Consider the following 25,601-nt stretch of genomic DNA (forward strand, 5'->3'; position numbering starts at 1 on the left):
TTCAGAACCATGCTGCCTGGAAGGAAAGGGTGGACTTAAATGTCTTTTCTGGATTCCACGATGATTTAAACGTGTATGAGGTCACGCTGTGGAGTGGCCAGAGCAGGGGATGGGAGGTGCTGCGGGAGCGGGGGCTTTTAGCGTGCTCCTGCCAGGGGAGTCGTTGAAGCAGGGCTCGTGGCTCTCACCTCTCCGCACATTGTTCCAGAGATGGTCTTTGCTGGCACACCTCTCAAATGCCTCAGGGAGCTTGACAGAGCCTGAGCAGATATACCAGAAGAGAATGCCAAAAGCGTAGACATCCACGGAATTATCATACTTCCCTGCAGCAAGAAAGGGTGACAAGTAGTGAGCAGGGAGGGAGTCAACAGCATCACACTCACGTGCATCAGTGGAGGCCTTTTCACACTTTTTTCAAAAGCCTTTGCTATCCATTATCTCTTACCACAACCCTGTTAGAAAGGACACGTTTACAATGCCCATTTTATACTATGAACAATTATGGCACTGGGAGGGTCAAAGATTAAGAGAATCAAGACTGGAACTTGACAAAGAAGAAGGAAAACAGGCCTTTAATTTTAATGGGACTGTCAAAAAGATTAATCCTGAAAGGTCATATTAGGGAAATAAAATTGGAAAATACAGGTGGGTAAATAGGTTGGAACCAGAACATAAAGATATTTAAAATCAGATAGTCTGGATTCGGTGGGGAGAAGGGGTCATTTATGCTTTAGAGCAGGAGGTAACATGAAGAAAATACTTTAGAAAGATTACTGTTACAACAGTAGGATGAACTGCAGTAGAAACAATCAAAGGAGTTCAAATATGAAGTAGCCAAGATCAAATACTAGAAGTGGGAAGAGCAATTCTTTTAAAGTCAGGGAAAGAAAAATGATGACTGTCTACTTCTTTTCGATGTGTGTATAAAACTACAGTTAGTACACTGTAGTTAGTGTGTCCAACTAACTCCTGATCCTAATGCTGTCGCTCAGCCTTGGCTGACTCTTTGCGACCCCATGGACTGTAACACGTTAGGCTCCATGCGATTCTCCAGGCAAGAATACTGGAGTGGGTTGCCATTTCCTTCTTCAGGGCATCTCCCTGACCAGGGCGCAAACTCGACTCTTCTGCACTGGGAGGCGGATTCCTCACCACTGAGCCATCGGGAAGCCTGAGCAGCTTCCTACTAGCCATCTATTTCACACATGGTGGTGTATGTATGTCAGTGAAACTCTTAATTCATCCCACCCTCTCCTTCCCCTGCTGTGTCCACAAGTCCATGCCCTTCATCTGCATCTCTATTCCTGCCCTTCAAATAGGTTCATCAGTATCATTTTTCCAGATTCTGTAATATATGTGTTAATATACGATATCCTTCTATTTCTGACTTTGTCAATGCTTCTGATTAAATAACTGACTGACTATGGCAATTATGGCACTAACAGCCTAGAGAGACAGCCAGAAGATAGCTGGGGATTCCCATTTATAACTGCCTTTCTTGCTCCTTTACCTCTTCCCTTTTCTCCCTACTTGTCTTGGGTTTCTCCTCTTCTGGTTTCTCCCCTGCCTGTACCAGAACTGCCAGCAGTACTTGTGGGTATCACCTAGTCCGAAGGGTAGCACTTGGTTAAAATACAGAGCTCTACCCAAACCCACTCCCCGCCCTCCGGCTTACCTGTGAAAAGCTCAGGGGCCATATGGATTGGCGTCCCCACAATGCTGCCTGACATCATGGCCTCTGGCTTGCAGAATCCTAAGTCCGTGATCTTGGCACGGTTCTGCTTGTCCAACTGCCGACAAAGCAGGATGACAGTCACCCTATGCCTGGGTCCTGCACACAGTGCTCAACTGCATACCCAAGCTCAAAAGTAGGCATCTACCTCAGAGCAGCGCTTCATCAGCTCTGCCTCCAGCCTCCCCGCCTCCAGATCCACTCCCATTCCTTCTTCTCCCTAGACCATAAGCAACCTGGCGCAAGGACTGTCTTTTTCATCTTTGTGTCCCCAGCATATAGCATAGTGCCTGGCACACATTAGGAGCTTAGCAAATCTTGGAAGAATGAGTAAGGGAAGGACATAAGGAGTGTTTCAGTTCCTGATTATTCTCCTCTGACCTCCAGACCCAGGGCAGAAAGTTGGTATGTAAGAAGGTTGAGGTCCTTTGGTCAGCTGAGCGCTTCTTTGACACCCTCAAGTTTCCTTTCCTAAGGAAATCTATGTCTCAGAGGAATAAAGAAGCAACTGTATGTATATATAATGGAATATAACTCAGCCATAAAAGAGAATGGAATGATGCCATTTGCAGCACCATGGATGGACCTAGAGATTACCAAAAGGAGAGAAGTCGGCCAGACAGAGAAAGACAAGCATATGATGCCACTGCTGTGTGGAATCTAACACATGACACAGATGAACTCACTTACAAAACAGAAGAAGATTCACAGACTTGGAAAGCAAACTTGTGGCTACCAAAGGGGAACGGGGTGGCAGAGTGATAAATTAGGAGTTTTGGATTAGCACATACAAACTATACATATAAAACAGATAATCAACAATGTTTATAGCACAGGGAACTATATTCAGTATCTTGTAAAGGCATAAAATTGGTAAGAACATGATAAAAGAATACAGATATGTAGAATGGAATCATTTTAATACCAGAAACTAACACAGTGTTATAAAATCTTTATGTAACTGTAACTGTACTGTGCTCAGTTCAGTCGCTCAGTCGTGTCCGACTCTTTGCGACCCCATGAATCGTAGCACACCAGGCCTCCCTGTCCATCACCAACTCCCGGAGTTCACTCAGACTCACGTCCATTGAGTTGGTGATGCCATCCAGCCATCTCATCCTCTGTTGTCCCCTTCTCCTCTGGCCCCCAATCCCTCCCAGCATGTCTTTTCCAATGAGTTAACTCTTCGCATGAGGTGGCCAAAGTACTGGAGTTTCAGCTTCAGCATCATTCCTTCCAAAAAACACCCAGGGTTGATCTCCTTCAGAATGGACTGGTTGGATCTCCTTGCAGTCCAAGGGACTCTCAAGAGTCTTCTCCAACACCACAGTTCAAAAGCATCAATTCTTCGGCGCTCAGCTTTCTTCACAGTCCAACTCTCACATCCATACATGACCACAGGAAAAACCATAGCCTTGACTAGACGGACCTTTGTTGGCAAAGTAAGGTCTCTGCTTTTCAATATGCCATCTAGGTTGGTCATAACTTTTCTTCCAAGGAGCAAGCGTCTTTTAATTTCATGCTGCAGTCACCATCTGCAGTGATTCTGGAGCCCCAAAAAATAAAGTCTGACACTGTTTTCACGTTTCCCCATCTATTTGCCATGAAATGATGGGACCAGATGCCATGATCTTCATATTCTGAATGTTGATTTCTTTTTTTATAGTTTAATGTATTTTAATAGCAAACTTATAGGAACAGCACAGAAGACAGACAACATTAAAAACATGTGCTTGCATGTAGGACAAGTCAGTTAGAAAAGTATAGTGAATGGATGGAATCTACTGCATGATAAAAATGCTCCAAACACCATTTAGTTGTAGTCAATAAGAAATTTACTTGTTTTAAAAAAATCCAAATGCTGGCACTGTCCAGAAAAATTTAACAGATTTATAATTGTTATAAAGTTGAACTGCTGAAATTTGTTCACTGAAACATTTTTACTTTCATTAATGCTTTATGTCCTTGCATTTATATTAAAAATTCACACAAACGAAAATGGAAAAACTGCCAATACCTGGTTTCTGTCCCCTATTTTCCACTTGCAATCATATACTTAGGTACCTTTTAACCCCATGGGAAAAAAATATCTAACATTCAGAACTACCAATAACAGGAAAAAGAGAATTCTTTTTTTAAGAATGAAATGTTTCCCATCATAGTGGATTCTTAAGCACGTTCTCCACATATGCGGCTTGCTAGCTGGATGTTTTTTGGCATAATTGTTACACGTTTGGCATGGACAGCACACAGGTTGGTGTCTTCAAAAAGGCCAACCAGATAGGCCTCACTTGCCTCCTACAAAGCACCAAGAGCTGCACTCTGGAAGCACAGATCTGTTTTGAAGTCCTGAGCAATTTCCCGCACCAGACGCTGGAAGGGAAGTTTGCGAATCAGAAGTTCAGTGGACTTCTGATAATGCCTAATTTCACGGAGTGCCACAGTACCAGGCCTGTAACGATGAGGTTTCTTCACCCCTCCAGTAGAGGGCGCACTCTTGAGAGAGGCTTTTGTAGCGAGTTGCTTCCTTGGTGCTTTACCACCAGTCGATTTGCAGGCAGTCTGCTCTGTACGAGCCATGGTATAGAGACCTCCTTACTTACCCCCTTTCTCCTTGGGCTGGAGCTCGGCGAGCTAGAGGCGGCGCTGGCATTGGAGAGCAACGGCGGCGCGGCGGTGGCTGCGAACACAATTCTGAATGTTGAGCTTTAGGCCAGCTTTTTCGCTCTCCTCCTTCACTTTCATCAAGAGGCTTTTCAGCTCCTCTTCACTTTCTGCCATAAGGGTGGTGTCATCTGCATATCTGAGGTTATTGATATTTCTCCTGGCAATCTTGATTCCAGCTTGTGCTTCTTCCAGCCCAGCGTTTCTCATGATGTACTCTGACCATCAGTCCTGTCCAACTCTTTATGACCCCATGGACTGAAGCCTGCCAGCCTCCTCTGTCCATGGAATTTCCCAGGCAAGAATACTGGAGTGGGTTGCCATTTCCTCCTCCAGGGGATCTTCCCGACCCAGGGACCAAATCCACTGCTCCTGTGTCTCCTGCACTGGCAGGTGGGTTCTTTACCACTGAGCCATCAAGGAGGCCCCGATAATGGTATTTTAATCATGTGGAAGAATGTCTTTTCCTTAAGAGATACAAGCTGAAGTATTTGGGAGCAAAGTTTATTTTAAATCAGTTTAGCTGCTCCCAGCCTTGGCTGCAGCACTTGGGAGCTTCAATCTTTGTTGTGGCATGCAGGGTCTTTAGTTGCAACATGAGAACTCTTAGTTGCAATTATGTGAATCCAGTTCCCTGACCAGGGATCGAACCTGGGCCTCCTGCATTGGTAGCACAGAGTCTTAGCCATGGATCACGAGGGAATTCCCTAGAAGAAGACCTTCATCTGCAACTTACTCTCATATAGTTTAGTAAAAAAATGTGTGTGCATATGCAGGTGAAGAGAGAGAGACAGAGACAAAGACAGCCACACCAGGAGAGAGACTATGAATCTGAACGAGCAGTATGTGGGTCTTCATCATACCACTTTTTTAGCTTCTCTGTAAGCTTAAATTTTCTCACCAGGGTTAGGAGAAAACACCTTAAGCAATATAAGCTAGACCTATGCCGCAATTCTTCCCTAAGCTGCAAGTCCAAGATACCATCCATCCATTCTGCTGTGAATTGTTCTACTCTCACCCCAGTCTTTTCCTGTGAACAAATTTATATTTATGTGTGAAAGTATTAGTCACTCAGTCGTGTCCGACTCTTTGAGACCCTATGGAGAGTAGCTAGCCAGGCTCCTCTGTCCGTGGAATTCTCCAGGCAAGAATACTGGAGTGAATAACCGTTCCCTTCTCTAGGGGGTCTTCCCAACCCAGGACTTGTCTCCTAGACATGAGTCTCCTCCGCTGCAGGCAGATTCTTTATTATCTGAGCCGCTAGGGAAGCCCTGATGTATGTATACCTCCTTCCAAAGGTCACTTACACGCAGAGACAGGGAGTTACCCTGGGGAAACAGCTCTTACTTACCAGCACATTTTTCAGTTTGACATCACGGTGGACAAGCCCCTGGCTGTGCAGGAAGCGGATTCCCTCCACAACATCTAGGGCTATCTGCAAACGGGTCTCCAGGGCCAGCCCAGCCTTGGGGAGACAAAAGGGTTTACATGTCACCAAGAGGACGACTCCTCAACCCAACTCGCTTATACCAACCAGGAGTTCCTCTGTGAGGTACTGAGAAGACTGTGCACACTAGGGCACACCAGCAGAGAGGTGGATAAAAACAAGGGAAGAGGAAGGCAGCCAGGAGAGGGAAACAAAGGGGAGCAAGGAGAGGCAAGCTGCAAGGGCCAGAGCGAGCCTCCCGGAGGCAGCACTGAGGCAGCTGGGTGAGCCCCACAGGTGAGCAGGAGAGCCACAACCAGACACCTGAAGGCATGGGCTCATCTCTAACCTGAATAAACTCTAGAACTGCCAGAGACGCAGAGCAAGCATTTCCAGGACTCTCAGGCAGGTTTCCTCCTGTTGCTTTGTAGGCCTGGTTAGTCCAGGTTTGGTTTTATGGATTCAAATGCCAGAGTCATTCATGTTACGTCCAGCAAGGTTCCAAGTTAGGGTCTTCTGAATTCTGGAGAGTGTTATATCACTTATCCAGAAGCCCCTACATGGTTCCCTAACCCACTTATGGAAAAGCACCTCAAGGTGCTGACCCTAACTCCCCTGAAATGAAGAAGGGAAGCCACTTGGAGAGTCCTTTTCTTCATTTGGTTGGTTTCTCATGGCTCCTGCAAGCATTTCTGAAGATTCTTCAGTCTTACTTCTGAAAGCTTCCATATAAACTGGGAAAAGAGGCACCTGTCAGAAGAAACCTACCAGACACTCTGGGGTTAGCTTTTCTAGCTCCAGTGTAGAGGACAAACAAAAGAAACCTCCCTATTTCCCTGCTGGGGGCTGTTTTAGATGAGGGGAACTCAGCACTCAACTGAGAACATTTTTACCTTTGTTCGAAATCTTTTGCTTCTCACTGTCTACAAGGGAATTTGAATTTTATGGAATTCTTAACAGTTTTGGTCTTCTATAATCTGTTCCCAGCACTTCTTTGCATATCGTTTCCCCTCTATTCCCCAAATGAACCACCTGCTCCAACACAGTCATAGTGTCCTTCACATATCCTGGGCACCAGCCTATTTCTTCCCTTGGTATAACTTCTTCTTTCCAGCAGCATCTGCCCAAATTTTACCCACCAGGGTATTATCAAACCCAAACGCCACCTATTCATGAAATGATCACTGACTACAATTTTTTTTTAAGTCCTGGCCAAAATATATATATATATTTTTTCAAATTATATGTTTTTTGATATCCTCTTATGTTGCTTAATACAAGGCCTTGTACAAAGTAACCACTAATAAATATTTGTTGACCAAAAAACTGGTTTAATTCACAGAGAACAAAAAAAAGAAAGAATAGTAGAGTTATAGGAAGCTTTTCTGCTTCTCTGTATAGTCTAGATTTTTACTATAGGTAAAAACAGTGTATTGCAATATTCTAGATATAAAATGGGGCCAAAAATCAACTTCTGAGACATTTTTTAGGGTTTTGGAACTGAAGGTAATAAAGTTTGATTACTCTAAAAATGTCTTATGAGAGCTAGAGGCTCTGAATCAGGAAGAAGGGAGGAAAGGCCAGAAAGGAGCCCGTGAACCTGGCTGCCAGCTGGCCACCCCTGTTGGCCCTCACCTTCAGTCCCGTGTAGAGGTCCCGGTGCAGCCGCTCCATGATGAGCAGCACGGCGATGCTGGAGCCACCGCCGTAGCTGTAGTCAATGACGGAGCCGTGCAGATCCACCAAGCGCTCGTGCTTTGGCAGAGACCTGGTGAGGAGCAGAGAGGCCTGGGCTAGAGCACTTAGTTAATACCCTCGAGTAGCACGTCACCACGGGGGACCATGCTTAGTCCAGGCCCAGAGTAATGGCCCTCAGGACAGAGAGGGCAAAGAGAATGGCCTCTCTAACAAGGACAGAGAATTATAGAATCTGAGAATTGAGGACTAAGGAAGAAAGGCAAATATAAGGATGTGTCTAAGAATTAGGATTGGGGGAAAGGGCAGGGAAAGGAGTAGAGGCCTTGAAGAGAGCACGTTTCTGGACCTGACACCGGAATACTGGCCTACAACACTGTGAGACATGGAATGGAGAGACAGGGCACACTGCGTCTCTTGGTACAGCATTTATATGAGGTTTCTAGGCTCTTCTCTAGAAGAGCTGCTCCCCACAAAGCTGACTGAGGCCAGAACTTACCTCATGTAGTGGAACTCCAAAGCTAGGTCATTCCAGTGCTTCTCATCTGGAGGGACAACCGACTTGAGGGCACAGGGGAAGTGCCCCCCCCAGTTGTCACACAGGTACACCACGCCGTACTGGCCCCGGCCCAGCTCCTGCCCCAATTTGGGTTTACCTGTAAGGGACAGAGATAAGGCAGGAAGGATGTGAATTTGCTGGGCAACTGACTCTTAAGATTCTCAGACACGGACCTGCTTAGAAGCAGGAAGTCGTAACTATGCCAGGGGGAGAAATGGGGATGTTTTGTAAACCAGTAGCAACCTAACTGCTTTAATTTAAATAAACTGCGGTTCTGTTATCTGAACTATATAAACAGCAGGACCAAGCAGACTTCATCAGAAACTCAAAAATAGTAGATGTTTAGATAGCTTTGCAAGCTTTAGACAGTGGGATTCTTCGAGGTTGGGCCTGAGGATGTTAGGTATTCAGAAGCCTCCTCCCATTTCCTAGGGAAAAAGTAAGGACTCACGATGCAGTAAGACATCCTGTAAAGAACGGCTTTCCAGCGAAAGGCGTGCCAGGCGGGGAGCATGATCTTTCCGAACCTTCAGCCATAGATCTTCAGTTTTCTCCAACCGGCCTGAGTGGCCAGCTTCCAGCTGGGACAGAAAAGGAAGAAAGAAATATGGCTTATCAGGCCCCCAGCTTTGGCTTCCTTGCCTATTATAGAGATAACAATACCTACCTCATGAGGGTAGCTGTGAGAATTAAGTAAGATGCATGTAACGCAACTCAGGGGTTGGCAGGTAGTGAGCACTCGTTAAGTGATAACATTTTCCTCCTGGATGTATAATCACATCTACCCACCCTCCCTCCACAAACATGTACACACATGCACCTGCACACACCCACACACACCCTAAAGGTGCAAGCAAATGGCACACAATTGCAAACCACTATGAAAGCCGGGGGCTTCCCGGGTGGCTCAGACAGTGAAGAATCTGCCTGTGGGGCAGGAGACCTGGGTTTGATCCCCGGGTTGGGAAGATCCTCTGAAGGAGGGCATGGCAACCCACTCCAGTGTTCTTGCCTGGAGAATCCCCACGGAGCCTGGCAAGCTGCAGTCCACGGGGCTGCAAAGAGTCGGACGTGACTGAGTGACTAAGCACACACATGGAAGCTGGAATGCCATCCCTTTTTGTCCCTCATTCCTAAAATACTATATAAACTCATATAAAATTCCTACCCCTTGATTTTCATTCCTCATTCAGTGAAGTGAGGAGAAATTAACTGCATTTTCTCCGTTCTCTCCAGAGTCAGAAGAACATCCACACGAAACGTTTATCGATGGAACACCCTGTGACTGAGTATTATCCTCTCACACAGCAGAAAGAAAATGTACTGACGAGTTTTAAACAATTACAGAGGGCAGCAGATAAAGCACTCCACAGCAGATGAGGCGCCTCTCTGCTTGATCCGGCTGCATCGCCCTTCCTAAGACTCACCTGCCGCAAGGAAGCTGCAAAGGCCTCGTGAGAACTGTTGAGCCGAGTCCTGAACTGGCTGCAGATGCTTTTGGCCAGCTTGGAGGCACTGAGGCTCTCGATGGCCTCCTGGGCCACCTTCCTCTTCCACTCCAGCGTGATGGCAGGCGGGCTCACCCAAGTGATGCGCTGGATGATCTGCCAGGACGGGGTAGTGAGAACACCGAGGGGTGGAGACAGGGACCATTAGAACCCCTTCCTCGCTGGATTACCCACTCAGCAGGCCGGGATCTTAAGACAAGGGCTGTATGAGGTTCAACACCCCTCTCCAATTTCACCTACCACAAAATTGGGGCTCAGTCCAATGGAAAGCATCAAAGAACATTAGGCTTGGAATGCATGTTCATGAATCCTCAATACATTCACAATGTACTGGGGGTGCCTGATAAATCCCTTTCTAAAGTCACCAAATAATTCAATATAAGAACCAGACTGAATACCAGAAAATACATCATACTCATGGTCTTTGGTAACAAAGCCTGGTTCTGAGAAAACACTTAGGCTGGGGAAAAGAAACATCAAAAAGCTAGAGAAGTAGAGTTTTATGGCTCCATAAAATATCATTTAGATACATCACTTTTAAGAGCTAAAGGGGACACTGTTAGTAATTATTTCAGAACAGGCATAAATCAGAACTTCCCCAGGCAGGAAAATCAGGACAAATGGCCACCTATACTGACAGATACCAGTCTGTCTAGGACAGATATCCTAGACACTAGTTCCTGCTGGAGCGACAAAACTCTTTCCCTAAAAATCCTCTACCTGTTTGATTTGCTCCCATAGCATCCTGGTAACTGAGGACCCTGAGTGAAATGTGACTTCAACATGATAGGCAGCATTTAAGACCTGAAAAAGAAGACACAATAAGAAAGTCAATATATATATGCCCTGAATAAAGTGGCTAATTAAAAATGCAACAAATGATATTTATTTCAAGAACATGGTCCAGTTTCAAGGTTCCCAAATCTACCCCTCAGTGTATGTGCAGTCAAGACAGGGTGGTCATCTGTTTTGTGGCCAATGGGACCCCTCTACTTCATCTTCATCATCTTGCTCATTGGCTGAACTGCAACCTGACAGTTCACAAGCACCTCCCACAGACAGCAGTCATGAGACAGGAAAACAAAATTCAAACTGGACTGGCAAAAAGATTGAAAGGGAAATTCTTGGCTAACTTGACGCTGGGCTCGTGGGTGGATTCTGTTTCATGTGTTATCTGTGGCCAGCTCTTAACTACCCTCTGAGTACCTGTTTGAGATAATTACTGGTGATGTGAACTGAGACATCCTGAGACTTCTCCAGGCTCTGCAGACACCGTTCCAGGGTTCCAACGAAGCTCTCACGTAGGTAATCCACGGAGCTGATCAGCTTGTTAGCCACTGCTTGATTAAGCCGGGAAATGATGAGCTCCTGGATCTGTCGGATGCAGCATTTGATCTCTCTGGTGCCCACTGGTTCTCCATTCTCAGGGACAATGACATCTATGGAGGCACAGCAAAAAGCTAGTTGGTTGTGAGGGGAATGGGCAGGTACACTGAATAAAGTTGGACCCAAGGAGCTAGCATGCTGACGGCTACAAAGCACACATGGCTGACTACCTCTGACTCTCAGCATGAGGGGCCATGCAACCCTCAGCCCTCTGAGGTGTCTACGAGTCCTGAAGGAGCACCTGTGCACAGAACGAACCTGCTGATCTGCGAGCTCTTGCATCACATTTACAGAAGGGGAGGAAGTGTTTTACGTATCTGATCTAATTTAACCCTAACAACAACGTCAAAAGGGTATCACTGGTTACATTTGATAAGTCAGGAAAAAGCCTCAAAAAGAGAATAAACTGGGCACTGGGAGGGGATGGTAGAGTTAGGGAATAATATACCTAGCGTTTGAACGCAAAGCTGATGAATTCCAAAGCCTCTAATCTTTGTAATATTTCACACTTCCTAGCATATTAATGAGATAAATACAAGAGTCAAGAATTCAATTCTAATCAATTACTAGAGAAATAAAAAGTAAAACTGGAACACTGTTATTGCCTCAAGGATACACAATGTGTATCCTTGCATTGGAAGTGCAGAGTCTGAACCTCTGGACCGCCAGGGAGATCCTCATGCTGAGGTTCTGAAGCTGGTTCCCAGGAAGATGGTAACATCAATAACAGGGAATAGATAAAGCAGCAGTAAGTGTGGAAATTATGAGTATGAGCTCAGGAATCAGACCACCTAGATTCAAGTTCTGCCTCTGCTACTTAGTATCTGTGTGACCTTGAGCAAATTCCTGAAGCTATCTGAGTCTTAATTCCCTTGTCTAGAAAATGGCAATAAGCGGAACCCACCTATGGAGGCTGTTCTACTATGTTAAGAACTATGGATGGAAGTTTGTGACATTGTACAGAAGCCCAATCCCCAAGATTGGGGATTGTGATCAAGCCCATCCCCAAGAAAAAGAAATGCAAAAAGGCAAAATGGTTGTCTGAGGAGGCCTTACAAATAGCTGAGAAGAGAAGAGAAGCAAAAGGCAAAGGAGAAAAGGAAAGATATACCCATCTGAATGCAGAGTTCCAAAAACAGCAGGAGAGATAAGAAAGCCTTCCTCAGTGATCAATGAAAAGAAATGAGGAAAACAGCAGAATGGGAAAGACTAGAGATTTCTTCAAGAAAATCAGAGCTACCAAGGGAACCTTTCATACAAAGATGGGCACAATAAAGGACAGAAATGGTATGGACCTAACAGAAGCAGGAGATATTAAGAAGAGGTGGCAGGAATACACAGAAGAACTATTCAAAAAAGATCTTCATGACCCAGATAACCATAATGGTGTGATCACTCACCTAGAGCCAGACATCCTGGAGTGTGAAGTCAAGTGGGCCTTAGGAAGCATCACTACAAACAAAGCTAGAGGAGCTGATGGAATTCCAGTTAGCTCTTTCAACTCTTTAAAGATGATGCTGTAAAAGTGCTGCACTCAATAGGCCAGCAAATTTGGAAAACTCAGCAGTGGCCACAGGACTGGAAAAGGTCAGGTTTCATTCCAACTCCAAAGAAAGGCAATGCCAAAGAATGCTCAAACTACTGCACCACTGCACTCATCTCACACCTAGCAAAGCAATGCTCAAAATTCTGTAAGCCAGGCTTCAACAGTACATGAACTAAGAACTTCCAGATGTTCAAGCTGGATTTAAAAAGGCAGAGGAACCAGAGATCTAATTGCCAACATCCTTTGGATCATAGAGAAGGCAAGACAATTCCAGAAAAACAGCTACTTCTGCTTTATTAATTATGCCAAAGCCTTTGACTGTGTGGATCACAACAAACTGTGGAAAATTCTTCAAGAGATGGGAATACCAGACCACCTTACCGGCTCCTGAGAAATCTGTATACAGGTCAAGAAGCAACAGTTAGAATTGGACATGAAACAATGGACTGGTTTCAAATTGGGGAAGGAGTACATCAAGGCTGTATATTGTTACCCTATTTATTTAACTTATATGCAGAGTACATAATGAGAAATACCAGGCTGGATGAAGCACAAGCTGGAATCAAGACTGCCAGGAAAAATATCAATAACCTCAGATATGCAGATGACATCACCCTTATGACAGAAAGTAAAGAGGAACTAAAGAGCCTCTTGATGAAAGTGAAAGAGGAGAGTGAAAAAGTTGTCTTAAAGCTCAACATTCAAAAAACTAAGATGATGACATCCAGTCCCATCACTTCATGGCAAATAGATGGGGAAACAATGGAAACAGTGACAGACTTTATTTTCTTGTGCTCCAAAATCACTGCAGATGGTGACTGCAGCCATGAAATTAAAAGACGCTTACTCCTTGGAAAAAAGTTATGACCAACCTAGATAGTATATTCAAAAGCAGAGACATTACTTTGTCGGCAAGGCCTGTCTAGTCAAAGCTATGTTTTTTTTTCAGTAGTCATGTATGGATGTGAGAGCTGGACTATAAAGAAAGCTTAGCATCAAAGAATTGATGCTTTTGAACTGTGGTACTAGAGAAGATTCTTGAGAGTCCCTTGGACTGCAAGGAGATCCAACCAGTCAATCCTAAAGGAAATCAGTCCTGAATATTCATTGGAAGGACTGATGCTGAAGCTGAAACTCCAATACTTTGACCACTTGATGTGAAGAGCTGACTCACTGGAAATGACCCTGATGCTGGGAAAGACTGAAGGCAGGAGGAGAAGGGGATGACAGAGGATGAGATGGTTGGATGGTATCACTGACTCAATGGACATGAGTTTGAGAAAACTCCAGGAGTTGGTGCTGGACAGGGAGGCCTGGTGTGCTGTAGTCCACGGGGTCAAAAAGAGTTGGACATGACTGAGCAACTGAACTGAACTGAGAGCTAATGTTCACGCAGGAGTCCCTACACAGTCAGTAGCACCCAGACCTCAGATACCAAACGACATGACTAAGCAATTGGCCCAGTTTTGTTAACAGTTATTCATGAAGGATAGGAATGCCGGAAAAGTGAAAACTGCTCCTTTGGGAAATCCTTCTGAGTCAGGTCTCAGGAGCACCCTGAAAAGAAAACGAGACCATGACACACACAAGAGACCCAGCAAAGCAGCAAGGGCCGTGACAAAGGAGTCAGGGTGAGAGCGCGGCTCAGCGACATCCTTCAAGCAGCTCTCCTCCAGTCTTAAGAAGGCAAGGGGATACAAATGAGAACTGGAGACCAAAGAGCAGTATTGGGATGAGTTTATCAAATAGGAAGGAACGACGGCAGATTTTTCCAAGAAGGCCTCTCAGAACAAGAGAGGCCAATCTCACTCAATGATTTCAGGTAGGCTGCTGCTAATGGGCCCCATCGGGGTAGGTTCCTTTGGGCTTCAGAACGGATGTACTCTATGCCAGCTGGAAAGGGTTCGAGGATGCCCCAGTTCCTGCATCCTACCAAGCTCTCTCTAGGACCCACCTTTGAACTCCATGTTGGCGGCATCATCCAGAAGTTCCTCCTTCATGGTGTTAAGAGTCTCAACAATCATGTCCTTCATCTCCTCTTGCTTCCGGTTGGCAATATTCATCAGCGATTCGTACAGCTCGTTCTCCTTTCTCCGAGTGTACTCCAGACGTTTGGGCGTGATCTGCAGGTCCCGCTGCATGTCAAAAGCCTGGTTAATGAAGATGTCGAGGCAGCGGCAGTGCACCAGGTTCAGGGCCTTGGCTGCGTCCACCAGGCGAGTCTGCAGCACCTGGTGAGAAAACGCGTTCAAGAGTCTCAGCTTCTCGCTGTGCTCCACCAACATGCTCTGAGCTCTGGCGTCCTGGCCGGGGGCCCCACAGTTACAGTGGCCGCTGCTCAGATAGCCCAGGTCAGTCAGCTGGCGATGAAGCGGCGACCTTTCACTCTCCATTTTTTCAGTGGAGGAGTCGATTATCTCCGAGCCCAGCTTCGGCACTTTGAAAAAGAATATGGGAAAGGAGAAATACTTTCGGATTTCCTGAAGCTCTTGCTCATCCCTCTCAGAGAGTTCATCTTTGTGGAGTGCATAGGTTATCACAGGCAAGAAATCATTCACCAAGTCACCCAGAACATCCACTGTGGGCCGGAGGCCTTGGCACGGTGCTACCACAATGTCCACTTCCTGGAAGGGGAACGGGGTCATATCAGCACTTCAGGCTCAGAACCAGTCCTTGCCTCCCCAGAGTCCCACACTGAGACCAAAATGCAGATCTATGATCGGGCAACTGGGCTTCAGTATATGCCCCAATCACTTGTCCCCCTCCTTCCTCGGTTACCAACACTCCCTCGTGCCACCTAAGCAGGCAGGCACTCATCAAGAGACAGTGAAAAAACAAGTAAGTAGAAAGGATGGCAGTCCTTTCAGCCATTTTAGATAAAAAAAAGAACCTGGAGTCCCTTTTGTTGCTTTGGAAACTCCCGCTGATTCCCTCTGATGAAGAACGAACTCTTAGACTGGGAGTGGATCTGCCTGGAACATTCCTCCCCCTCTTTCTAAACTGACTCATCCTCAACCTTCTAACTCCCATGCATCCTTTAAATCTCAGTGTATACAGTGTCATACCCTTCTGGAGTCTTTCCTAATAAGAAATCCCTATTAGGGGAGTACTCTCTACTTCTCCTTCTCTTAATAGTCAATACACTTATATACTTATAATTTATTTATTTAAAAACAAGTTTTGTTTTTTTTTTTCCCAATTAGCCTATAAACTCTTCCGAGAGAGGGAACATGTCTATCTTTTTGACTCCTGTAATTTCAGTGCCTGGTATAGAGTAAGTCCTTAACACTGCTGAATCAATCAATCAAGCAGCAAACTAAAGGTTAGATCTGTCAAACATTACCATCCTACCTTAAGAGTTGGCAAACATCCCAAGGTCTCAGCCATCTAGGTCTCAGGAACACCTTTATGCTCATGATCACTTGGTCTGGCAGAGACTCCGGTCTGCCTACTCAGTATCTAACTTATGCATCATCGGGAAGGCAATGTCTTTTATGGAGGGGCAGCCAATAGTAGGTAGGACAAAAGACACTCTGCAAGCGAGCGCACGCTCTGGCCCTGCCCTTCCTGCCTGGAGCGCAGGTCTGAGGACAGAGCAGCAGTGGCCCTCCTACAGCCCTGGGCAGTCCTGAGAGGGGAAGCCAGCCCTGAGGACGAGGAAGCAAAACGAGACTGGGAGCTTGGATCTCTGATGACTACAGAGCTGCCACACCAGCTTTCAACTGCCTAGCTCTGGACTTATGTAAGGGAAAAATATATTAACCTCTGTCTTGCTTAAGCACCAAACCCCTATTTTTCTGACTGTTACCTATGTTTGAACCCAATCATCTCTGATACACCCAACTCCTAAACAGGTCATTTCCCTAGCTAGTGGTTTCTGCTTATCATTCTACTTCTTCACTAAGGATCTCGACTCACTTAAGAGCATACATTTCCATCCATATGGGAATATGGAGGGAAATAAATTTTGCTCCTCTAAACCTCTGAAATTGCCCACTTTGCCTGGCACTCCAGACCTAAGCATTGATCTGGAGACTCATGCCTACATTACCCCTGCAGGCACACCAACTCTGAAGTCTGCAGACTCAAAATCAATCCTTTGCAGAATTCTAAAATGTTTTAAAGAGTTTTCCTTTTTGAGCTCCTTCTCTAGACAATGGAGAAGGGCTGGGAAATGCCAGCTTATTGTTTCTTGTACTGTGTGTAAGTGTGTGTGTGTGTGCGCGCGCGCGCCTGTACTAAAGGACAGAGAGTGAGAGACAGCAAGCTCTATTTCCACTAAAGTACAAAGGCCTCACCTTTTTCCTCAACAAAGAATTCATAAATTTTATTCTCAGGTAGGCCACAGAACTTTCATTTGGCTGGCCACTTTGAACTCCCTAAAAGTGCTTTTAGCATCTCATCATTTGTAATTTGAGCAAACACTGTATAAATCTACTTGCTTTCTAGCCAAGCCTAGGCCAAGAAGAAATCTGCTATTCGCCTGTGCCTCAAACTGCATGGAATGTTTTCTGATTGGAAAACTAATCTGACACTCACTCTGCTATTCGGAACAAGCCCCCTTTCACTGCCCTGAGTCACAGTGCTGGAGTATGAATTGCTTCACGAGGCACGCTCAAAAGAGAGGGTACGTAAGGACATTTAAGGTCCAAAGTATAGCATGTAATCACTTAAATGCCAACATTCTAATTACATTTAGTAATTACAGACTAGAAGAGAATTTCAAGAAATGAAGTTATAACAAGATAATTATAGGTGACAGTGGCTTTTAAAAATTTTGTTAAATGGCTTCTGTCTTAAATATATCTTTTTAAAGATATAAATCAATCAAACTTATTAGAGAACTATTAAGAGAAAAAAGTCTAAATATTCAAACCAAAGTAAGTATTGTTTAGAAAGTTTTCAGGAAGAATTTTGCTGCTTGTTTATTTGATGGATTTTCTTAAAATTTTAAAGTAAATTTCCAGGTTTTTCTCAAAGGACCATGTTATGTGTGCAACAGAACTTGGCAGCCAAAGCTGCCAAGTCCACCTGTAGAACCAATATCCTTTGTAAAGGAGAGCTGACTTTTATTTGCTCACAAATGCAAATCCATTTTTGAAATAAAAAAAAAAAAGAATTCAGTGGATTCAGTGGATAGAGAAGATGTGGTGTATATATGTATACACACACACACACACACACACACACACACACACACACACCTACACCTCCATGGTGGTTCAGATGGTAAAAAAATCTGTCTGCAATGTAGGAGGACCTGGGTTCAATCCATGGGACCAGCAGATCCCCTGGAGAAGGGAATGGCTACCCACTCCAGTATTCTTGCCTGGATAATTACATGGACAGAGGACTCTGGTGGGCTACAGCTTACGGGGTTACAGAGTTGGATGACTGAGCAACTAATACTTTCACTATAAAATACACACACACACACACACACAATAGACTATTACTCAGCCATAAAAATAATGTAATGTGCCCATTTGCACACAGATGGACCTGGAGGGCACTGTGCCAAGGGAAACGGACACAGAAAGACACACACTGCATGACCTCACGCACAAGTGGCATCCAAGAAATAAAACAAGCTGGCGATTATGACAAAAAGGAAACAGACACAGAGGCACAGACAAAAAACTAGTGGTTACCAGTGCGGACAAGGAAGGAGAGATGGGAAAGATTGGGGTCGGGGATTATGAGGTACAAACTTCTGGGTATAAAATAAATAAGCTCCAGGGAATATAGCCCATATTTTATAATAACTATAAATGGAATACAACCTTTAAAAATTGTGAACCACTACGTTTTCTACCTGTAACTTATATAATACTATACGTCAGCTATACATCAAGCTTTAAAAATTCCCCTAAAATGAACTCTGATGGTAGACACTGCCTGGTGCATTGGCACCTAGAAAGAAGGTATCTACTCCTAAATGTATCTTGTACAAACAAAAACGGATAGAAAACAAGTACCGTGCTCTCTCTCCTCCATTCCCCAGTTAATTAATTTGTTTAGTCGGTCTCATTGTTCTGACTATCTTGACTGTTGAAAGACAGGCAAAAAGAGCTGCTGGCTGAGACCCTGGCGGCAGTACAAACTAGACTGGAATGTGATACGTGATTCTGCAACACTCACAGCAGAGGGATGACTCATGCCTGACGGTTATAAACAAAAAGGGAAGCCACACTGTCTCCTGGAGACAGGGAGTGAAAAAAAATTCACAGAGAGGATGAGCCCTGTTCTTGGCCCATATATTACGGCCACCTGAGAGGGAAGACTGACCTCAGACTATTTCATGGAAGGCTGTACTCCTTCCTGGCACTTAGAACAGTGTCTGCACTTACTGAACGTTCAATAAATAAATGTGCAATTACTGGATGAATGAATGATGCCTTTACTATTTGCTCAAAACCATTTTCAATCATCATATGTAAAACTGTCTATTTTTTAACCCATATCTCACACATTTATCTGGAACTGCTGTTTGCGTCTACTCCAAGAATGAAGCAGTGAGGAAGCTCTGAAATCAGTTAAGGAAGAAGAATCCAGGGAATCAGAAGAGTATGCCATAATTCCCATCTTAAGTCACAGAAAATTCCTAATGAGATATCTCTTTTATAATATCGCTGCACAAATCTGTGGAATCTACAGACGCTGACATATTACCATCAATTCTCTTGGCAAGATTAAGAGAATGTAATAAAAAAGCAAACTGCTACTCTGCAAACACCCAGATTTTCCTCTTTGGTTGTTTTTTTAAATATAAAATGACATCGTAAGTGCCAAGAAAAAATGGTTCAGTCACTGAAGCCTGACCACTTCCTAAGAATGCTGGCTCTGACTGGTGAGGACTCTTTCCCTATGGCTCACAGCACACTACACCCTCGGCGAGAGCTACGGACCGTCACCTTAACCAACAGTTCAAGCAGAAGACAATCACACACTCAGATCGGTCATGAATGTCTTTGTTTTGTCTACAGTTCTGCAACCTCATTCCATCACACAGAGCAGCAGCGCGTAACTATATGGTCCTACCCCGCGCTAACAACTGACACATCCCGGACTCCAGGCCCTGTCTCCATGTTCCATCGACCATCACCATCAACTCTCCTCCCATGCCCACTCTCACAGAACAATAGGAAGTTTTCCCCATTTTACACGGGGCTGATTCTTCCTCATTTGTGTACAGTTCTCTGAAATCACTATCACTCTTAAACGCCAATTATATAGCAAGGCAAATACATCCCTCCGCGGTGCTGCAGAGTCAGACACCACTGAGCACACACAGTCCATGCATGCCCCCTCTTCCTGTTACACTGTAGAAAACACCCTGACTCCTGAACACTCTCCAGTGGGGAGCTGTGGCTGAGCTGCTCTCTAGAATATAACAGGCCACAAGCAGCTGTGCCAACCCAGGGCTTCACCCCAGCAGTCAGCATAAAATGGATACTAGCTCATATCCTTAGCCAGTAAAAGTAGGGAGTGGTAACTCACAGACCAGAACAAGACTTGAGGAAACCCATAATCCCAACCAAAGCCCTCAACTAGCCACAGGAACATGAGGCCACCGTGCTAAAAGCGGAAGTGTGGTACGACCCCACACACATCAAAGCAGAGGCATTAGGTCTGCATCTCAGCTCACAAGCACGGAGCCTGAAGGATCAAAACCATCTGATTTCACATTGTGATGAACCAGACACCACACAAGTTGACAGGGAGGTACTGGATAGCCTCCATGCATTCTACTGTGCGGATATTCAAACATCCAGGGACCCACAGATACAAAATTGGGAGTGTGAATTCTCTGACCATTTATTAGACTCTCACCATTCACTAGACTCATCAAGAAAGCCAACAGAAGAATGGAGAAGAAAGAAAGAAGCATCTGAACAAAGGTAAAAGTTACCTTTTAACTTTATAACTTGAACTTCTGTATTTTATAACACCTCTCTCTTCTTTAATTTTATGACAACAGCACTTCATAATAATTATGAAGAACTTTGCTCCTAAATGGAGCACAATAACAAGTCCAACTAAGCAGGAACCAGAAGGGCTGAAGTTTCACAGTGGAAGGAGTTCCAGTATGGATGGCTGTCAGGGAACAGATGGGTGTCTGAGAGAGGAGGGAATCCTCCTCTCAGTCCATTCAAAGGGAGGCTTAGTAAGGGCCAGACACTATGCTAGCTGCTTTACACCTAGCCTCTCATGGAAGCCTCACACCAGCCCTAAAACACATGGATTACTACTTCTGTTTTACAAATGGGGGGTGCCCTAGCACCGCAGTCACACAGTTAAGTAGCCAAGCCGGGCTGTAAATCCAGGCTCCTCTGACTACAAAGCCTCAGTCGCTGTGTATGAACAGCGACTGAGGCCCACTGTGCCAGGAATTGTCTGGCTTGGTGTTAGGGAAGTTCTGAGAGAAGAATGAAGGATGGACAAGACGATTTCAGGGACTCTAACAGTCCTAGCTTTCTGTGTTAAAAGTATATCTTGGCTGCAAGTAAAAACCCCTGCTCTGCTCAAAAAAGGAAGATTAAGACCATAATCTCTGCCAGATTTTCTCCCAAAGAGTTAAACTTGGAAGGCCAAAAGCGAACAAGTGGTGGTGAATTGAGAAAATAGCCCTTTAAGCTAGTCTTTTTAGGAGGGATCAAGGCTCCTAGAGCAAGCATAGGGATTTTAGAAAGAATCGTGCCTTTAAAGCATACATATCCTTAATAGGTAAATTAACCTACAGTAAGTATTACCAGGTTTGTTAGCAAAGAGCAATGTATTGGTTATATTTCAGTATGTAAGAGTGTGTTAGAGGAAAGGCAGACAGATGTTGAATTCAAAGAACACAGAATTACTGCCTAGAAGGAACTTATATGCAGCATTTGCCTGAACTTCCCATATCCTTTTTTAACACATTACTTTTAGTTCCCCTTTCTTTTTGCCCCATAAAATAATGGTTTCTTTATCTTAATGTATATTTTTAGAATAGTATTCTTTATTTCTCTTACACATATTACTCCAACTTTGTTCTTTTTCCCTTGGAAATGGCCATCTTTGACCTAATTCACATACTCTCTTTTCCAAAACTATCTGCTTACCGTCAGATAAAAGACTGTCACCCAAACTTCTTTCATATGTTTACCTTTCAATCGAGATACGTTCCAGAGAAGACATGGTATCTAACTTAAAAGTAAGCAACACTTAACAAATTTAGTTTCATAAGGCACCAAAACAAATGCCAAAAATTAAACAAAAATTGAAAGAAGACAGTTTTCTAGCAACAATGTTTAATAAATTTGAGGGTTTACATTTTGCATAAACTTGTCATTTTTACTTTGATTTGGGGTTGTGAAAGTATTAACTGCTGAGAAATTAAGAAAAAAAACAAAAAAGTGTCTGTATGGATCAATGGGACAGAACAGAGAGCTTAGAAACAGACCCACACACCTATGGTCAATTAATCTCCAACAAAGGAAGCAAGATCTACAATGGAGAAAGACTGTCTCTTCAGCAAAGTAGTGTCCGGAAAGCTCATGAGTCAGTATCCCAAGGCAATAGAAATAAAAGCAAAAATAAACAAATGGGACCTAATCAAACCTATAAGCTTTTCCACAGCAAAATGAAAATCATCATCAATATGAATAATCAATAATCAAAATGAAAAGACAATATACAGACTGAGAGAAAATATTTGCGAATGATGTGACTGACAAGGGTTTAATTTCCAAAATACACATATAGCTCACATAACTCAATAACCAAAAAAACAAATGACCCAATCAAAAAATGAGAGGACCTAAATACAGGTTTCTCCAAAGAAGACATACAGATGGCCAACAGACACATGAAAAGATGCTCAACGTCACTAATTATTAGAGAAGTGCAAATCACAACTAGAAGGAGGTGACAGAGGAACGGATAAAGAAGATGTGGCCCACACACACAACGGACCATCACTCAGCCATGAGAAAGAGCGACAGGATGCCGTCTGCAGCAACACGGGCGGACCCAGAGACTGTCGCACTGAGTGAGGTCAGGCAGGCGGGGAGAGACGAATCCCACATATACTGCTTATGCGTGGAATCCAAACAAAAATGGTACAAATAAACGTATTCACAGAACAGAAATGGAGTCACAGATGTAGAAACCAAATTTAGGATTGTCAGAGAGGAGAAGAGGGGGAGGGGTGAACTGAGAGACTGTGACCGACACACACACACTGCTACACGTGAGGGAGGCGGCTAATGAGGACCTGCTGCTGCAGGGCAGGAGCTCGACCCGACACTCTGCAAGGCCCTATACGGGGAAAGATTCCGACAAAGAATGGCTATACGTCTGACTGATTCACTCTGCTGTACTCCGAAACTCACACCTGATACGTCACCTATGTGCCAATACAATTTTTTTAAAAAACAGATCACAACAGCAGAATAAAACTACAGAGAGGTACCATCGCACACCAGTCAGAAGGGCCATCATTAAAAACTCTACAAATTAACAAATGGTGAACAGGGTGTGGAGAAGCCTCCCACACTGTTGGTAAGAATGTAAATTAATATAGCCACTATGGAGAACAGTATGGAAGTTCCTTAAAAAACCAAAAATAGAGTTGCCCTATGATTCAGCAGTCCCACTGCTGGGCATATGTCCAGAGAAAGCTATGATTTGAGAAGACACAGGCACCCAGGCACCCTAATGTTTCAGCAGCACTATTCACAACAGCCAGGACACGGGAGGCGCCCACGCGCCCGTCCACAGAGGAACGGGCGAGGAAGGCGGGGCGCACACACACAACGCGCACTGCTCCTCGGCCTGGAAGAGCGCGGGACAGCGCCGCCTGCAGCGGCCTGGACGGAGCCAGGGAGCGTCGCACCAAGTGAAATGAGCGAGGAAGAGAGACGCCCTATGGTGTCACTTATATGCAGAATCTAAGACATGATACAGATGAACTTGTTTATGAAACATAAGCAGACTCACAGACAAAGGAAACAAACTTCTGGTCACCAAAGAGGAAAGTGGGTGAGGAGGAATAAACTAAGTAAGAGCCTGGGATTAGCAGATGCAAACTACTACATATAAAACAGAGAAACAAGAGGCTTCTACTATATAGCACCGAGAACTACACTCCACATCCTGCAGAAAACCATAATGGAAAAGAGTTTGAAAAAGAATATATATACAGACATACACACACATACATACATATATATAAGACTGAATCACTCTGCTGTACAACACTGTAAATCAACTAAAAAATTATATACCAAATAAAACAACTTTTAATTTTTAAAGATTAAAAAGTAAAAATATCAATGTCACCATGAAATGACAAATAGATTACTTCCATTGATGGCTACTGAGGGTTATAAAGAGAAAGTTTAACTATTTCAACTCATTAGAGTTCAAAGCAGCAAAGAAAAAAATAAGTTTACTTGCAAGTCATTAGGCCTTTCTTGGAAACATCAGTGTACTTAAGTCCCCGGAAACAGCCCTTCCCAGACATCGCCAGGAGCCGGTCACCATGACGGTGTGACAGCCCCGCGGCCATGGGACACGCGGGTTTGTCCGCAGGGCCAGAAAACACCTGGGAGGGGTAAACAGGCTAAGAGCAGAGCACTGACGGCTGCGAAACAGCCATCGAAGATGAAATCCACCGTCAGGCTGCAGGAATCCCATCTCAGGCTGAGGAAGGTTAACCACCTCCATTTCTTTTTATTCCTTTTCTTATAGGTATTCACAGGGGAAAACACATCTAGACTCACATGCATCAGACTGAGGCGATCCTAAGGCAGACGACCCTGTGCCACGGGACTTGTGAATGGAACAAAAAAGAAAAGCAGGTGAGGTATACACCAGAAAGGGGGTGAAGGCTAGGGTGGGGAAGCGTGTACATGAAGACAAAGCTAGTGGACATGCAGAATGGTGAAAGGTACTGCCAGCTGGAAAATGACCATGTTTTAACACTGAATGAGGTTTCGGGAACTCATGGCTTGACAGTATTCTCTATTGTTGAATTATGAACTGAGAATCTCGGGGGACCCAGAGCTAGAAAACTGGGCATACTGCAGTATTCCATGTGGGTGCCACGTGGTACGGGGTCCATGTGAGTTGCCTTACTCTGGAACAAACTGAAAACGGCTAATTTATGAGGACTTTCAAGTAACATATTAGAAGAATGACCATTGTGTAAGAGGGTGAGGGAAATTCTGCTTTAGTGATTTGACAGTTAAAAATGAACATCAGATTTCCCCTAATTCAATCTTGGTTTCCTTTAGCTAAATGTTTCCTTTCTTTACAACCCCTTTTAGGAACCAAATTGAAGGGCTGTTTAGAGCTAATTCTCTGGTTCTAAATATAACTGGAGCTAAAAAAAAGATATTTCTCACTGTCAAGAAAAATCCTCAAGGTAGCTTAGGAAATGCTCCCAGCAGTAAGCCAATGGAGACAGGAGTCTGACGACAGAGGCAGGGCAGAGCCTGAGCGCCACAGAGGCTGAGGCCCCTCTGAGGCTCACCATCAAGGGAGTCTAAAGTTAGAAATGTGGGGGTCCGTGGCTGTTTCCACATCAAAATCTGCCGTATAAAGCAGATCCAAAGAAACATTACTATAGAAGCCTCACAAACCACATGAAACAGAACATGGGAGGCTAGAAAATTCTTCAAGAAAAGAGGATATTTCTCATGAAAGAGAATCTACACATATCTCAACCGTGCAGAGAGAAAACTGATTAGGTATCTTAACTTCCCTCCCAGCCAAGCAGCCTTCTTAATTGTTAACTCAGCTTGAGTGCTTACTATATATACACGGGGGTTTCCCTGGTGGCTCAGTGGTAAAGAATCTGCCAGCCAATGCAGGAGATGGGGCTTCAATCTCTGGGTCGGGAAGATCCCCTGGAGAAGGAAATGGGAGCTCACTCCAGTATTCTTGCCTGGGAGATTCCACGGACAGAGGAGCCTCGCGGGCTATAGTCCACGGGGTCCCAGAGTCGGACACAACTGAACGCCTAAACAACAATGTATTCCTTGAGCGTTGCTGGGAACTCTCACCAGTAAGACGTGCTCGTGGCTTCCCTGGTGGCTCAGATG

General features: G+C 44.5%; 1 protein-coding gene and 1 pseudogene across 2 annotated transcripts in view; both read right to left on the minus strand.

Annotated features, from left to right (window-relative positions):
• DSTYK (dual serine/threonine and tyrosine protein kinase) overlaps window positions 1-25,601 on the minus strand; it is a 52,895-nt gene that overhangs the window by 2,938 nt on the left and 24,356 nt on the right. The window contains exons 3-12 of one of the 2 annotated variants that reach the window (XM_042256966.1): window positions 14,471-14,747; window positions 10,791-11,023; window positions 10,305-10,388; window positions 9,504-9,680; window positions 8,528-8,657; window positions 8,017-8,173; window positions 7,458-7,590; window positions 5,748-5,861; window positions 1,676-1,790; window positions 189-323 (exon numbers count right to left, since the gene is read on the minus strand). In XM_042256966.1, coding sequence (XP_042112900.1) covers window positions 189-323; window positions 1,676-1,790; window positions 5,748-5,861; window positions 7,458-7,590; window positions 8,017-8,173; window positions 8,528-8,657; window positions 9,504-9,680; window positions 10,305-10,388; window positions 10,791-11,023; window positions 14,471-14,747 — 1,555 coding nt within the window. Of the gene's footprint in view, window positions 1-188; window positions 324-1,675; window positions 1,791-5,747; window positions 5,862-7,457; window positions 7,591-8,016; window positions 8,174-8,527; window positions 8,658-9,503; window positions 9,681-10,304; window positions 10,389-10,790; window positions 11,024-14,470; window positions 15,141-25,601 lie in introns of both variants that reach the window. The other variant, XM_027976207.2, reaches the window with a different exon arrangement.
• Window positions 2,636-4,337, minus strand: LOC114117336 (histone H3.3A-like; annotated as a pseudogene).

Source organism: Ovis aries, chromosome 12, assembly GCF_016772045.2.
Source record: "Ovis aries strain OAR_USU_Benz2616 breed Rambouillet chromosome 12, ARS-UI_Ramb_v3.0, whole genome shotgun sequence".
In the NCBI taxonomy this organism is placed as follows: Eukaryota; Metazoa; Chordata; class Mammalia; order Artiodactyla; family Bovidae; genus Ovis; species Ovis aries.